Raw genomic sequence first — 13,961 nt, 5'->3', positions numbered from 1 at the left:
ATCAAATAGTAAAATTACTCTTAGAAATAGGTGTACAATTAATAACTTTATTTAAAAGGTATTTAACCAAAATGTTTTTCAACCATTTTCAATTCTTCTTTTAATCAATTTGTGAGAATGATTCAGTTTTTGTTATAAACTGTATACATATTCAATCAAATAGTAAAATTACTTGAAGCAGTAGGTGTATAATTAATAGCATAAATTACGAGGTATTTTTTCAAAATGTTTATCAACCATTTCAAATTCTAGTTTTTCATCAATTTGTGAGAATTATTCCGATTTTTGTTCCATATTGAATACATCTTCAATCAAATACTAAAATTTCTGTAAATAAAACGTATAAAAATGATAACATGAGTTTCTAGGTATTTTTCCAAAATATTTATNNCAATTTGTGAGAATTGTTCAGATTATTGTTATACATCTTCAATGAAATAGTAAAATTATTTTAAGCAGAAGGTGAATAAATAATAACTTTAGTTACGAGGTATTTTACCTAAATGCTTATGAACCATTCTAAAATCTCGGATAATTTTTTTTGAGAAAGTTAATCTGACTTTATTATAAATTTCTGTTAACAAAATTACTATTAATCTCAACAATAGTTAAGAACTTTATATTCCAAAACGTCTATCAATAATATCTCTAAAAGTAATAATGATATTGTTCTTGAAAATCTTTTCATATACATACATAATTTATTTTTTTCTTGTATCTCTCTTAAGTATTTCAACCGTTAAACACACTCATCACACCCATCCAATGCTTTCGTTTCTTCGGCTATAACTTGAAAAGTAAATAGGTAAGAGGATTTACATATATCCGTCCATATAGACGTACATACGTATACACATATATATATAATTGTTATATTAAAACGAAACCGATTTTCTCTGGCAAAAATTTCGTGTGAACGCACGCCGTCAGTTTGTTTAGCCTAAATTTTTTCTTTCTCGTGACAATAAACACGGATGACACGATGAACCAAATTATTATACATTTAGATTCATCAATATTTGATACATTCCATATGAAAAACACATTTATAAATTATGAAAATTATTTTATAATTTTCTAAAAAATAATAACATTATTGAACATATTACAATTAATAATAACTAAAATTTAATGAAAACGTAATCGAATATAAAATATATCAATTATTTATCAAAATATATCTATTATTTAAAAAAAAATGTGTTTAATTATTTTATATATTTTTTTTCTAAATAACTTTAAAACATTAAAACTTTTTAGAAATTCTGTGGCAATATAAGAATACCTTTTTGACTGCTTGTGTTGATATAATATACATTTCATAACATCAATTATTAGCAGAGATATTAGATTTTTCAAATTTGTTTTTACTAATTTTATTTTCTTATAAATATCGAAAAATATATTCCAATTGGATTGTTTTAAAGACAACGATTTTTTCACTAAAGTAAAGTAAATTTCAAAAATGACTAAACTTTTATAAAAACATAATCGAATATATATATTTAGAAATTATGTCGATTTTCGCAAATATATTTTTGTTATTTGTTTAAATTTGTTTTAACATTTTTTTCTAATTTACTAAAAAAAAAACAATAAAACTTTTTATATATTCAATTATAAGAAGCGCTTTTTTGCTGCGCTTCTTTTGATATAATAATCATTACATAACATTAATTAATAGCTGAGATATTAAGATTTTTCAAATTAGTTTTTGTTTTTTCCTTTCTTCAAAATTTCGAAAATTTCATTCCAATTGGATTGTTTGAAAGACAACGTTTCTTCCACTAAAGTAAATATCGAAAATAACTAAACTTTAATGAAAATATGCCGATTTTCGTAAATAATCGAATATATCAACAAAATATGAAAATTTTCGCAAATTTATTTTTTTTATTTGTTTAAATATTTTTCTCAAATTAACTTAAAAACATTAAAACTTATTATACATTCAATTATAATATAAAAAACTATAAATATAATAATCATTACGTAACATTAATTATTAGCTGAGATATTAAGATTTTTCCAATTAGTTTTTGCTTTTTTTTTCTTCAAAATTTCGAAAAATTTATTCCAATTGGATTTTATTTAAAGACATCGAATCTTTCACTAAGGTAAAGTAAATTTCAGAAAACGTTTCTTTTTAATGTATTTCTTTTGATATGAATGCAATTGAATGAGTTTTCCAAAGTTTAAGATTAAGAAAAAGTGGGCGTAGAAATTCCTGAATATATTTGAATACCAATGTTTGACCCGTTTCATAATATTAAGATTCCTTACTTCTAAAACACTATAAACCTTTTATTATGTAATTCATTCGATACTAGAAAAGTACTTTCTCTTACTATTAGAAAAATAAAAGAAACACGAAAAAAATGGAAAATTAAATATTTTAACTAGATTTCAATTAAGAACAAGAATTCATAGAAAAATTTAATTATTACTAAATGTTGTTATAAGAAAAATTACACAAAAAAAAAAAAACATGAAAATTTTACTAAAAATTACGAGAAAAAAAATTTATTCAATTTTTAATTATAAAAAAAATAATTGATTTTTTTTTAACTATTTTCAGTTGTATTAATAATAAAACTTGGTACAAAGTATAAAAATTGAATTTTTGCTTCAATTAAAAAAATATTGCTCATTTATTTCTATGTATTAATTTGAACATGATTTTCAGATACAAAAATTTGGACCAAAAAAAAAATTTTTTTATTTTTATCTCAAAAATAATATATAAGAAAAATAAAGCAGTTCATTTAAATTTCGGTACAAATGGATTGGACAAACAATGAGTGTTGAGCTGACATACATTCATATTTCGTTTCCTTCTTATCCGTTCAACAAAAAAAAATCGTTTATCCATGATTGTTTAAATAGGTGTAGGAGCGGCCTCGATGCTAATTTTTAATATAAATTTTTCATGAGGCAATTAAACAATGAAATTAATTTGAAAGAATAAGCAGGAAGGAATGTCCAATAAATTAAACGCAAAATCCTGATGTTCTGAGTAATTCAATTTCGACCAAGAAATTTTGCATGTTTATATTTAAACATATTCATGCGTATACTTTAAGAAACGGTAAATGCAATGACAAATTCGACATACTAAAAAAATAAAAGTCCGTTTGTTTTCGGCATCAAGAAAAGAAANTTGTACCGAGAATTTACGTTTTTTTTTTTGCTACAGCTTTTACTTTTCTTTTCTAAACTTTGAATCATTGAAAGTCTAAATAAAATCAACAGTTCTGATCACTTACAAATGACTTTATTACAATTTCTATTACGAAACAATAACAAATTTTATAATGAAATTTTTCTTAAAATTTTTATACTTAAAAATTTTCTATTAAAATCCATTATTTTTAAACTTATCTGATTTATTTATTAATCACTTATTAATAAACAGAAAATATTTAATGAAGAAATTTCCAATAAAATGTTAATAAAATTTCTTTTATATTAAAATATGTTACAAAAAATACATGCTTTAAACTAGATTTTATTAGAAATTTCAATTAAAAACATGTAAATTTAATTCTTTTTTTTTACTTTACTTTTCAGTTTCTTCTATATTTAATAAAAAAATCTGGTTTTAATGCAATAAACTAGTTAATTGTAAAAATGTTGAAAAACTTGTTTACTTTAACATTTTTCTTTAATTATATTTGAATTCAGTTCAAATTATTAATGAATGTATGAAGAATGTATATTTATTATAGACAAATTCTTAGTTTTTACTTACATTCAAATTGTTAATTATTGTGTATTCTTATATTTTTTAATAAGTTTCAATAATTGAATCAAAATTGCAGTAAAAACATTCAATTCTAATTAAGTTTTTATAAATGTTTCATAAAAAGTTCAATTCTTAATGAATTTTATGCAGTTTTTATATAAAATTAAAATTTTGTAAAAAAATAATATAAGAAGTTCAATTTCATTTTTTTTAATTAAAATCAATTCTTATTCAATTTTACATAAGTTTCTAACGAAATTGAATTCAAATGAAAATTTATAAATGTTTTAATTGAAGTTCAAATCTTATTCAATTTAATTACAATTTTCATATGAAATTCATTTGCAGTTAAAATTTATAGAATTATTAATTCTATATAATTCTGAATAAATTTTATAAATATTTCATAAAAAACTTCTTTGTTTTAATTTTATACAAATTTCACATTAAATTCAATTCTTATTCAATTTTACACAAGTTTCTTATGAAATTTAATTCTGATTCTAAAAATTTTCTAAATTTTTTAAACAAAAAAGTGCAATCTTTATTAAATTTCATATGTAATTCAATTTTAATTAAATATTTTATAAACTGTTCAATTATTATTCAATTTTCGTATGAAACATAATTCTAATTTTTATTTTATACAAAAAATTGTAATATTTATATAAATTTCATATAAAATTTTATAAATTTGTCATTTTTGTTCAATTCTTATTCAATTTTATACCAATTTCATATATAGTTTATTTTTAATTAAATTTTACAAAAATTTCATAAAAAAATCAAATTTCATATAAAATTCATTTCTTATTCAATTATCACAAGAAATTCATTTGTAATTTAATTTTATAAAAAAAATATATAAAAAATTCAATTTTACCAAATATTCATATAAAGATAATTTCATACTAAATGTTATAAATATTTATATAAAGGTCAAATCTTAATAGATTTTATACAATTTTCATATTAAATTCAATACTAAATAAGAAAGTTTAATTTTCTATGAAATTCATTTATACTAAATTTTTTTAACATATTGCATATAAAGTTCAATTCTTCAATTTTAAATGAATTTAAAAGGCAAAATTGACGTGGTTTTACATACGAAAGTGTAAATTGTATCAAGAAAAAAAAAACTAAATTTACCATTATTTTCTGTGTATATTATTGATGGAAAGTTGTGAAATGTAATATGATCAAAAACTTTCAAGTTTGTCAAGCAAAGAGAAAAATCTTTCTTTAAACAACAAAAATGGGTGCACCATCCGGACCATTTGTTCCTCGAAGAACAGAAAAAGAAAAGAAAGAATAGAAGAAGAAAAAAGTGTAAACACGGGATGGACGAGAAGTGGAGGAAGAAAGAAGTGAGTCGACCGATTTTTCGAGTAGGTCAACTCGGGTGTTAATCATATGGACAAACAGCGTTTCGTCTCTACTCCCCTTTTTATTTCTTCCTCTTCTCATTTCTTTTGGATTTCGGGTCTCTCTTTCTCTCTTTTCAGGTGTCTTCTTCTTTGTTTGGGATCAGAGACCAAAAGTAGGGGTTCGAGGCGCGCGTATAAAATTGGTTTGTTTTGTATCGTCCAAATCAGTTCCATCCAGACGCAGCTTACAACATCGTGTCCATCCATCCACCACGGAGAGGACGCAAAAGTGATAGTGAATCTTTTATTGCGTAACGAGCAGAGAATCTAAAGAAAATGAAGAGCTTTGGACTTTCATTCTTGGCGTTCGCCTTACTCGCAGCTCACATCTCTGCTGTAAGTATAAATACTTCAAAGATTATCTAATAATTAAGAGATATTAACAAATTTAAGTCAAATTTCACAAAACTTTAGATTACTCAATTATAAATAAACTACATTATTTAGTATTATCAAAATTACGTTATTTCATAACTTTACTGTAATAAAAATAAATTATTAATGAAATTATCAAAAAGTGGACAAAATTTTGTTTGTTTGATTTTTTTTTTTTAAATTATATTAAATTTTTCAAACTTTTAGATTACAAATTAAAGACTTTAATGAATTCAATTAGGAAATTATAGGTAATTTCTAATAAATACGAAAAAAAAATAATTATAATTACATTATCTTCAAAAAATCTAAATTAATTCTCCTACCAATTTCATAATCAATAATTTAAAATATTTTGTAAAAAGTTTAAGTAAAATGGGAAAATTACGCAAAGTAATGACTTTTAGTCATAAATTATTTAATATATCTTTATAAATAACGTAGAAAAAAAATGAACTAAAAATTGTAATTATTCAAATTAAAACTAAAAACTTATTATTTTTAAAATATCTTTTGTCGTAAAAATGATGGAAAATTCATATAAATTAGACAAATTTTAAAAAATAACGTTTATTTTAAATGAATACTGTGATTTGAAGATGATTTACCGTACATTTTTTTTATTATTTGTTTGTTTTCAAACAGTTTCTTCGATCTTTCATGTTTATAATCGAGTCTATGCGAATTGATGATACAGTTAGAACCCACAAAATTTGACAAATTCACAAAAGAAACGGACACAAATTTACAACACTTATCACCTGATTTGCATGTAACATTGTTAAAGCATTAAAGAATCGAAACACTCTAATTAAACTACTCAAAAACCTTAAGTGAATGAAGAAACTTGTCAATTTTTTTCTCATTCATTCATTTGTAATTGAGTCTATATTATTCTAATTACATTTTACAAAAAGTTAAAATTTTATATAATTTTATGTTCTTATACAATTTTACACAAGTGAATGTAGAAATTTAGCAAAATTATAAAATTCTATATAATTCATATTGAATTTTAGGAATATTTCATATAAAGTTCAAATCTTATATAATTCTATACAAATTTCACAATTGTTATTCAATTTTACACAAGTTTCTTATGAAATTTGGTAATAATTAAATTTTCTAAATTTCTCACCGAAAACTTCAATTTTATACAAATTACATTGTTTTTTCATTGTTTCAGATCCCATTGGAAAATGAGATTAATTCCAATGATTCCAACGAATCCGGAGACGTAAGTATTTTCTATAATTTTCAATATACAAATTTTATTAAAAAAAGTGAAAATTTTTTTATTTAAAATTTTGGTAACAAAAATAATTCTTAATCAAATTGAAACTATTTAAGGACTTAAAAAAAGCAATAATTAGTTAAAAAATCTAACTAATAACTAATTTGTCACAGTCTTTCTTCCAGCTCAAAACGATCGCAAATTGCGCCGAAGAAGGTGGATTCGCCGGAGTGATGAATTGCGCCGCTATGCGTGCATTGAAATCCCTTCAATACATCGCGAAGCAACCGAGCCTCGAAATTGTACCTGGAATCACATTGAACAGGTAAGAAAAATTAAAAAAAAAAACGTAATTTCGTGCTACAAGCATCAAAGCATTCGAACAAAAAAGACTTATATAATTCAGATAACAAATTATATAATTTACCTGTCACAAAAATAACGATTTCCATTGAATTGTCAAATTTAATTGCAAAGATTTCCAAAAGATGGCGTTTTTTTGTTTGTAATAATTTGACGTTATTTATACACAATTATTAAAAAAATTCCACCTCTTCAGACAACTACTTAAAACACCTTAATTCTAAAATCCACTTCAAGTTGTATTCAATTCATGTCATTTTCTCCATTAAAAAGTGTTAATTCAAAATACTTGAATTCTTTCAATTCAAATTATATAACATCATTATATTTCTTCTCAATCCAACAGCGATAATCCGAATGTGCAGAGATCAGGAAAATCTTTGTCCGACGAAGAATTACCAAAAGATCCTCAAGAGAAGGCCAACAAATTGTATTCACTCATCTTGGACAATGCCGCTTCTGTCGTTTCTGGACGTACCCTGAAGATCAGTATGCCTGAAAACGTGTCCGAAAGTGTGTCAAGGGCTTTGGAAGAAGGTCAGTCACCTATATCCACTCAACCGATCATTATTATTTCTATCCCGACTGGTTTATTCTTCAGCATTATTATGATCAAACTTTCTAATTTTGTAAAACCCCTTTAATCTTCACTTTTTCTATTTCTTTTTTTTTTGTTTGTTAATCACAAAAGTCTCAAACGTTTCAAACTTGAATTTCAGGTGGTTCTTTGGACTTCCTCCCAGGTGAGTTCATCATTGGATCATCTTCATCATAATAACATAAGACTTTCTAAATATTTCTATAAAATTATTTTCAAACATAAAACTTTGAGTTTATTTCAAAAATTCTAAACAATGATTCAATTTTTACACTTTTTGAATTCTTCTGTTTATTTTCTTATAATTCCTGAAATATTTTGTCATTTTTATCTCGAGTTTGAATGATTCTAATTAGTTTTGAGTAACACATAAATGCTTTTAATATTTTTTTTTTATTTGTCAACAATTTCTGTTAAAGATTTTAAATTAATCAATATTTTTTCAAACTTTTTTGAATTCTTCTGTTTATTTTCTTTAAATCTTATAATTCCTGAAATATTTTGTCATATTTTATTTCAAATTTGAATTGATTCTAATTAGTTTTCAAACTTTTCATTTCTTCAGTTAAAGATTTTAAATTAATCAATATTTCTTCAAACTTTTTTGAATTCTTCTATATTTTTTTTTAATATTCTATAATTCCTTATACATTTTGTGTTATTATATCTTAATTTCAAAGATTCTAATTAGTTTTGAGTAACGTATAAATGTTTTCACAAAATTTATATTTGTGACCATTTTTTTACAACTTTTCATTTCTTCTGTGAAATGTATTTATTCAAAACAAAATTTCAGAAAATGCATAGATTTTTTTCTAAGATAAAAGTAATTAAAACAGTTTATTAATTCTATGAAATTACGCTTTTATATTTTTACTTCTTCAGTTAAATATATTAAGAAGAAATCTTCAAATTTTGAAAATGTATTGAATTTTTCCAAAGTAAAAGTTTATAAATTCTATGAAATTTTGAAATTATGAAGTTTTGATATTGAAATTTTTGTTTGTTTTTTTTTTATTGAAAAATAATATTGTTTTTTTCAGGTCGCAAGAAGAAGAAGGGTAGCATGATCCCATCTTACGTCCTCGCAATTGGAGCCAAAATGATCGCAATTGTACCAGTAATCATGGGAGGACTCGCACTTCTCACAACCAAAGCCTTGATCGTAGCCAAAATCGCCCTCGTCCTCTCCGGAATCGTCTTCTTCCAATACTTAGGAAACAAGGTAAAAACAAATCAAGAAAAATCTAAAAAAAAATTACAACTTGCAGAATTGGTTGCAGGGGTTTACATTCCCAAAATTCCCAGAAATCAATATACACTGGACGAGCCCAATCACAAATAAATTTATATTGCATGGTTAATTTATTAACAAAAAAAAACTTAGGTATAATTCGAAAAAAATCATCAAAAAAACAAATCATCCAGTTTCATTGATTTCATCTTATAATTAATTTATTGTTAATATTTTTTTTTGATTAATTTATGGTTTTTGTGTTTTGCAGGGTTCGACAATCTTTAGTGGAATTACAGGAAATTCTAATGGTTATGGTGGGGCGGTTAGCAGCGGCGGATACGGAGGTGGCGCCCACGGATTCAGCACCGGATACGGAAGTGGTTCGTACAATCCTTCCACCTGGACGACGAATTCGTTGGGTGGTGGAGCGGCTGCTGCAGGAGCTGGAGGTTCCTACGCTAGATCCATCGATGTTGCCGAGGAAGCCCAAAAGATGGCGTATTCCGCTTCCGTGAAGAAGCAGAACTAAGGAAGCTCACAGTTTACTCACCAGATGTCTCCGTCCGCTTCGTTTAGAAACCTTAGATATTATTTATTTATTTATCTTATTTAAATTAGAAATAAGAACAATCCATCCATACGTGTAATATTTAAATCAATCGTAATAAATTATTCAATTTTTTAAGAAAAAAATCTCATAGTTTTATTCAGTTTTTGATACAAATTCTACATTTACACATTTATATAAATTGTTAATAATACTTTAAAAACTTTAATTACAAGTCAAAATCTATTAATTAACCCTTTTTTATTTAAATTTTAACATTTTTGTATAAATTCTTTAATAACTTTAATTACAAGTCAAAAATCTAATAATTTACACCTTTTTATACAAATTTTAACATTTTTATATATATTGTAAATAATACTTTAATAACTTTAATTACAAGTCAAAATTTATTAATTGGTATCACACAATTATTCAAAGAAAAATTCATTTTTTTGGACAAAAATTTTAGACAAATAATAATTATTATTGCTTAATTACATTGACTTAACAGCAATTAATATCACTTAAAAATTATTATATCATAATGTATGCAACCAAATATGTACTTATGTTTTTTTTTCATAAGATATTTTTTTCTCAACATTTTGAAATTTTATTACTAAAAAGTGGTAAGTACTACATATATAGCAGATGGCTCATTGGAAAGACTATAGTTTTCGCTTTAATTTGCATATTGAACGAACAAATTAGCGTGCGCTGTTATTGAGTAATTAAAATTATTCGATTAATAAAATGAAGAAATTAAAAATCTTAAAAACCAATCGAAAAATCGTCATAACTTGATCATTTATTAATATTTCGTAACAAAAATTATACCAAAATACGCGCATTTTAAGACTCTTTGTGATTCTATTATAAACAGTTTTAAAAATATAATTTTTGAGTTAATTTAAAAATATCGATATTTAAAAAAAAATAAAAATTTGCAAAATGCAAAAGTAATTAGATAAATCGATAAATCTTACTAAATAATAAGCATGGAATTATAAATACATATTAATATCGATTAAAAAGTACTGAAATTTTATGAAATAACAAAAAAAAAGAAACTTTAAAGTTTTTAATTGTAAATCATTGTTGAGTTTGATTACCTTTAATTAGGTAAACTTTTTCCGTCTTTAGAATTAGAATTCAAATCGGATTCGTGTTTCGTTATCGATGAAATTCCAAGCGTGAGGGCATTTAGACGACGGTTACAGAATTACATTTAATTTGTTCTTAACTTTTTTCTTTTGATTATTATTACGTAAGATTTGTATAATTTTTTTTGTTCTTATTGACTTTAATGTTTTAAAAAAAATACAAATTTTATGTTTATCATAATCAAAATATTAGAGATTAATTTCACTATAATTTCATTACAAAATGATGGTAATTAATATTATTTGACTATTGTTTATACTGGGATTAAGATGTGAGAAAGGTCGTCTTACGTAAGAGACGAAACGTGATTGTTGTTTATACACAAAGCACATACAAATAGATAATTAACAGGTAAGTAAAAGTCAGTTAAAAATAATTACCCATTAAAGTAAAAGTAATGGTTTTAAAATGAAAAAGTGGAAAATTGGTACAAAATTTAAAAAAATTGTAACGCATCAAAGTGAAAATTGTAATGATTCCGTTTTATTTATGAATTCCGTGTGCGAATCCTTATTGTTTTCCCGTCTGAATCCAATTGACACTGATTCTGAATGGAATATCTTAATTTCGGCCCGGAATGCTCTTTCCTCTATCCGTGCCTCTATACGAAAAAAAAAATCCGGAGGGGAAGATTCAAAGAAATCAATCAATAAAAACCCTTGGTCGCATTCAACTAGCAATCATTCCAAAACCGAAAATGTTCGCCAAAACAGCTGTGTTCTTCTGCTTGATGACCGCTGTGGTCTCCGCTAATCTTCTGGATGATATCCTGAAGGAATGCGGTGAAGACGTGAAATGTGCAGAGAAGACTTTCATTAAGTCTGTCGATGGGGTTGATTCTGAAGCGGATTTGAAGGTTTTGGGGGAATTCGTGAGGTTGAGGAGGGTTGCTGATGGTACTGGAGTCGCAAGAGCTGATGGTGAAGGTGTTTTGGAGAGGATCACGAGGTTCTTTGATGGTAGAGAGATGAGCATTAAGTTGCCGACTAGTATGGAGGAAGCCAGGAAAGTTTTCGAAGGTGAGTGAAGAGATTTGTAATTTTCTTGAGAAAAGCGGATGTACGTTAATTCGATCAATTTGTACTAATAAATGCCTTTCTCCGTTGTGCGCAAATTACGTAATTAACACAATCAATTCAATAATTAACAATAATAGAAATTACTCTACATTTCAAAGTCAAAACCAAATCTAGTTTTTTTTCCCTTTACTTTTTCTTATATTAATATGTAACCAAAAAATTGAATAACTAAAAGAAATATCAAAAAAAACATAAAATTTTCAAGAAATAGTAAAAAATTACATTTTTTTTCAATTATAATGTAACAAAATTTAGTATCAAAAAGTTACACAACTTTTTTTTTCTTCAATTTAACAAAATTTTCAATTAACAAAATGTATTAAAATTACCTTTTATATTTTTATAAAAAAAAAATTAAAAAAATTGTTAAAAAAATGAAGAACTAAAAGATCTTTACATCTTTTTTTTAAGTTGCTTATGCAATTCAACAAAATCTTGAATTAACAAAGACAATTATAACATTTGTTTAAAACAATTAGTGTAACAAAATTTAGTACCAAAAACTTTTTTCTTATTCTAAAGTTTCTTATAGATTTTAACAAAATTTACAATTAACAAAATCTTTTATAATTACTCTATTTTTTCTATATGTTATTATGTATAAAAATATGATGATAGAATAACATATAAAAATTAAAAAAATTACAGCAATTTTTCTTGTTCAAAAAATTTTGAAGATTTTCATCAAAAATTTTAATTATTATAATAAAACTGTTTTTTTGTATTTTTATTCATTATTATGTAACTAAATGTGTTTATATGTAGAAGAACATAAAGAAATATCAAAAAAAGCTATAATACTTTAATTTTTCAATAAATAATTTTTGTTTTGTACAAAATTTTCAATTAGTAAAATCTTTTATAATAACTATATTTCTTTTATATATTGATATGTTATTATGTACAAAAATATGATAAAAATACAATAACAAATAGAAATACAAAAAAAAACAGCAATTTTTCTTGTTAAAAAAATCGTGAACATTTTCATCAAACAAATTAATTAACAAAAATATATTATAATCAAACTGTTTCTTTTGTATTTTTATTCATTATTATGTAACAAAATGTGTTTATATATAGAAGATCATAAAGAAATATAAAAAAAAGCTATAATACTTTAATTTTTCAAAAATTTTGAACAACATTTTTAATTAGTAAAATCTTTTATAATCACTCTATTTCTTTTATATATTGATATGTTATTATGTATAAAAATATGATAAAAATACAATAACAAATAGAAATACAAAAAAATTACAGCAATTTTTCTTGTTAAAAAATACTTAAGATATTCAACAAAAAAAATGTAATTAACAAAACTCTTTTATAATCACTTTGTTTTCTTTGATATTTTATTATGTAGTAAATATGTAATAAAAAAAATAGATTAACAAGAAGAAAGATGTATTTTTCTAACGGTCAAACGAAAAACCCGTTGGAGCGAGAGAAAGAGAAGAATTTGGTTCAATGGGTTAGTAATTTTCAATTGCGACGAGATCTAGATTACATATTATTCATTGAATCTCCGCAGCCTCTTGGATCGATGAAAAACGTCATCTCAGTAAGTGGGTAATCGGGTTTTACGAAACGTATGGGAGGAAAAGCATCTCCTTCATTTTTCTTTGATCTTAATACGTTCTTTTTGCTTCATTCCTTGATGATACGCTCTTTTGATGATGATGATGACTACGTTCACGGCTTCATCGGATGCAGCAGATGGTAATTCATTGCTTCGCAGGAAGCTCGATTTCCTATGGGATCCTTTCCGAACAGACACTTAACGTATTTAATATGCATATCTCGAAATCGATACTTCCTGCGAAAACGCGTTGAATCCTTGTAGATTAGCAACGTTTTCCCATCATTTCGTCGCTCGTAAACGTTCGATCTTTGCTAATAATTATACAATATTAGCAATAAAGTAACGGTTTTTAACTATCGCATATTTATGATGCTACAACTTTATTATTTTTTTTATTCATCGATTAAATTTGATTAGTTTTAGTTCCTTTTCAATCACTTTTATTGAATTAAAAACCAATCAAATTCATATAAAATAGAAGATAAATCATAAAAATCAATAAAACTCAATTTTCTCTAAAAGCTTTAAATTTTTTAATGATTCAATTAATAAAATATAAGAAACTATTAATTTGATAAAATTTTTCGGTAATTTTCTTTGA

At 24.3% G+C, this 13,961-nt stretch overlaps 1 protein-coding gene across 1 annotated transcript; it reads left to right on the top strand.

The window, feature by feature from the left end:
• The first annotated feature begins 5,451 nt into the window (after positions 1 to 5,451).
• Positions 5,452 to 9,511, top strand: LOC108559107. The gene is made up of 7 exons (XM_017916252.1): positions 5,452 to 5,511; positions 6,737 to 6,787; positions 6,970 to 7,109; positions 7,494 to 7,684; positions 7,867 to 7,890; positions 8,789 to 8,970; positions 9,251 to 9,511. Exons 1-7 carry the CDS (start codon positions 5,452 to 5,454, stop codon positions 9,509 to 9,511), a joined length of 909 nt encoding a protein of 302 aa, XP_017771741.1.
• The last annotated feature ends 4,450 nt before the right edge of the window (positions 9,512 to 13,961 follow it).

Source organism: Nicrophorus vespilloides, unplaced genomic scaffold (genome assembly GCF_001412225.1).
Source record: "Nicrophorus vespilloides isolate i.1.1-1 unplaced genomic scaffold, Nicve_v1.0, whole genome shotgun sequence".
NCBI lineage: Eukaryota > Metazoa > Arthropoda > Insecta > Coleoptera > Silphidae > Nicrophorus > Nicrophorus vespilloides.
The sequence above is the reverse complement of the archived record's forward strand: the minus strand, read 5'-3'. Positions and strand labels throughout refer to the sequence as shown.

Bases quoted from the DNA above. Each gene is read 5' to 3' on its own strand.
- LOC108559107 (XM_017916252.1), top strand. From the start codon at position 5,452: ATGAAGAGCTTTGGACTTTCATTCTTGGCGTTCGCCTTACTCGCAGCT. The intron at 6,788-6,969 runs GTAAGTATTTTC...TCTTTCTTCCAG, and splicing joins ATTCCAACGAATCCGGAGAC to CTCAAAACGATCGCAAATTG. The intron at 7,110-7,493 runs GTAAGAAAAATT...TCAATCCAACAG, and splicing joins CCTGGAATCACATTGAACAG to CGATAATCCGAATGTGCAGA.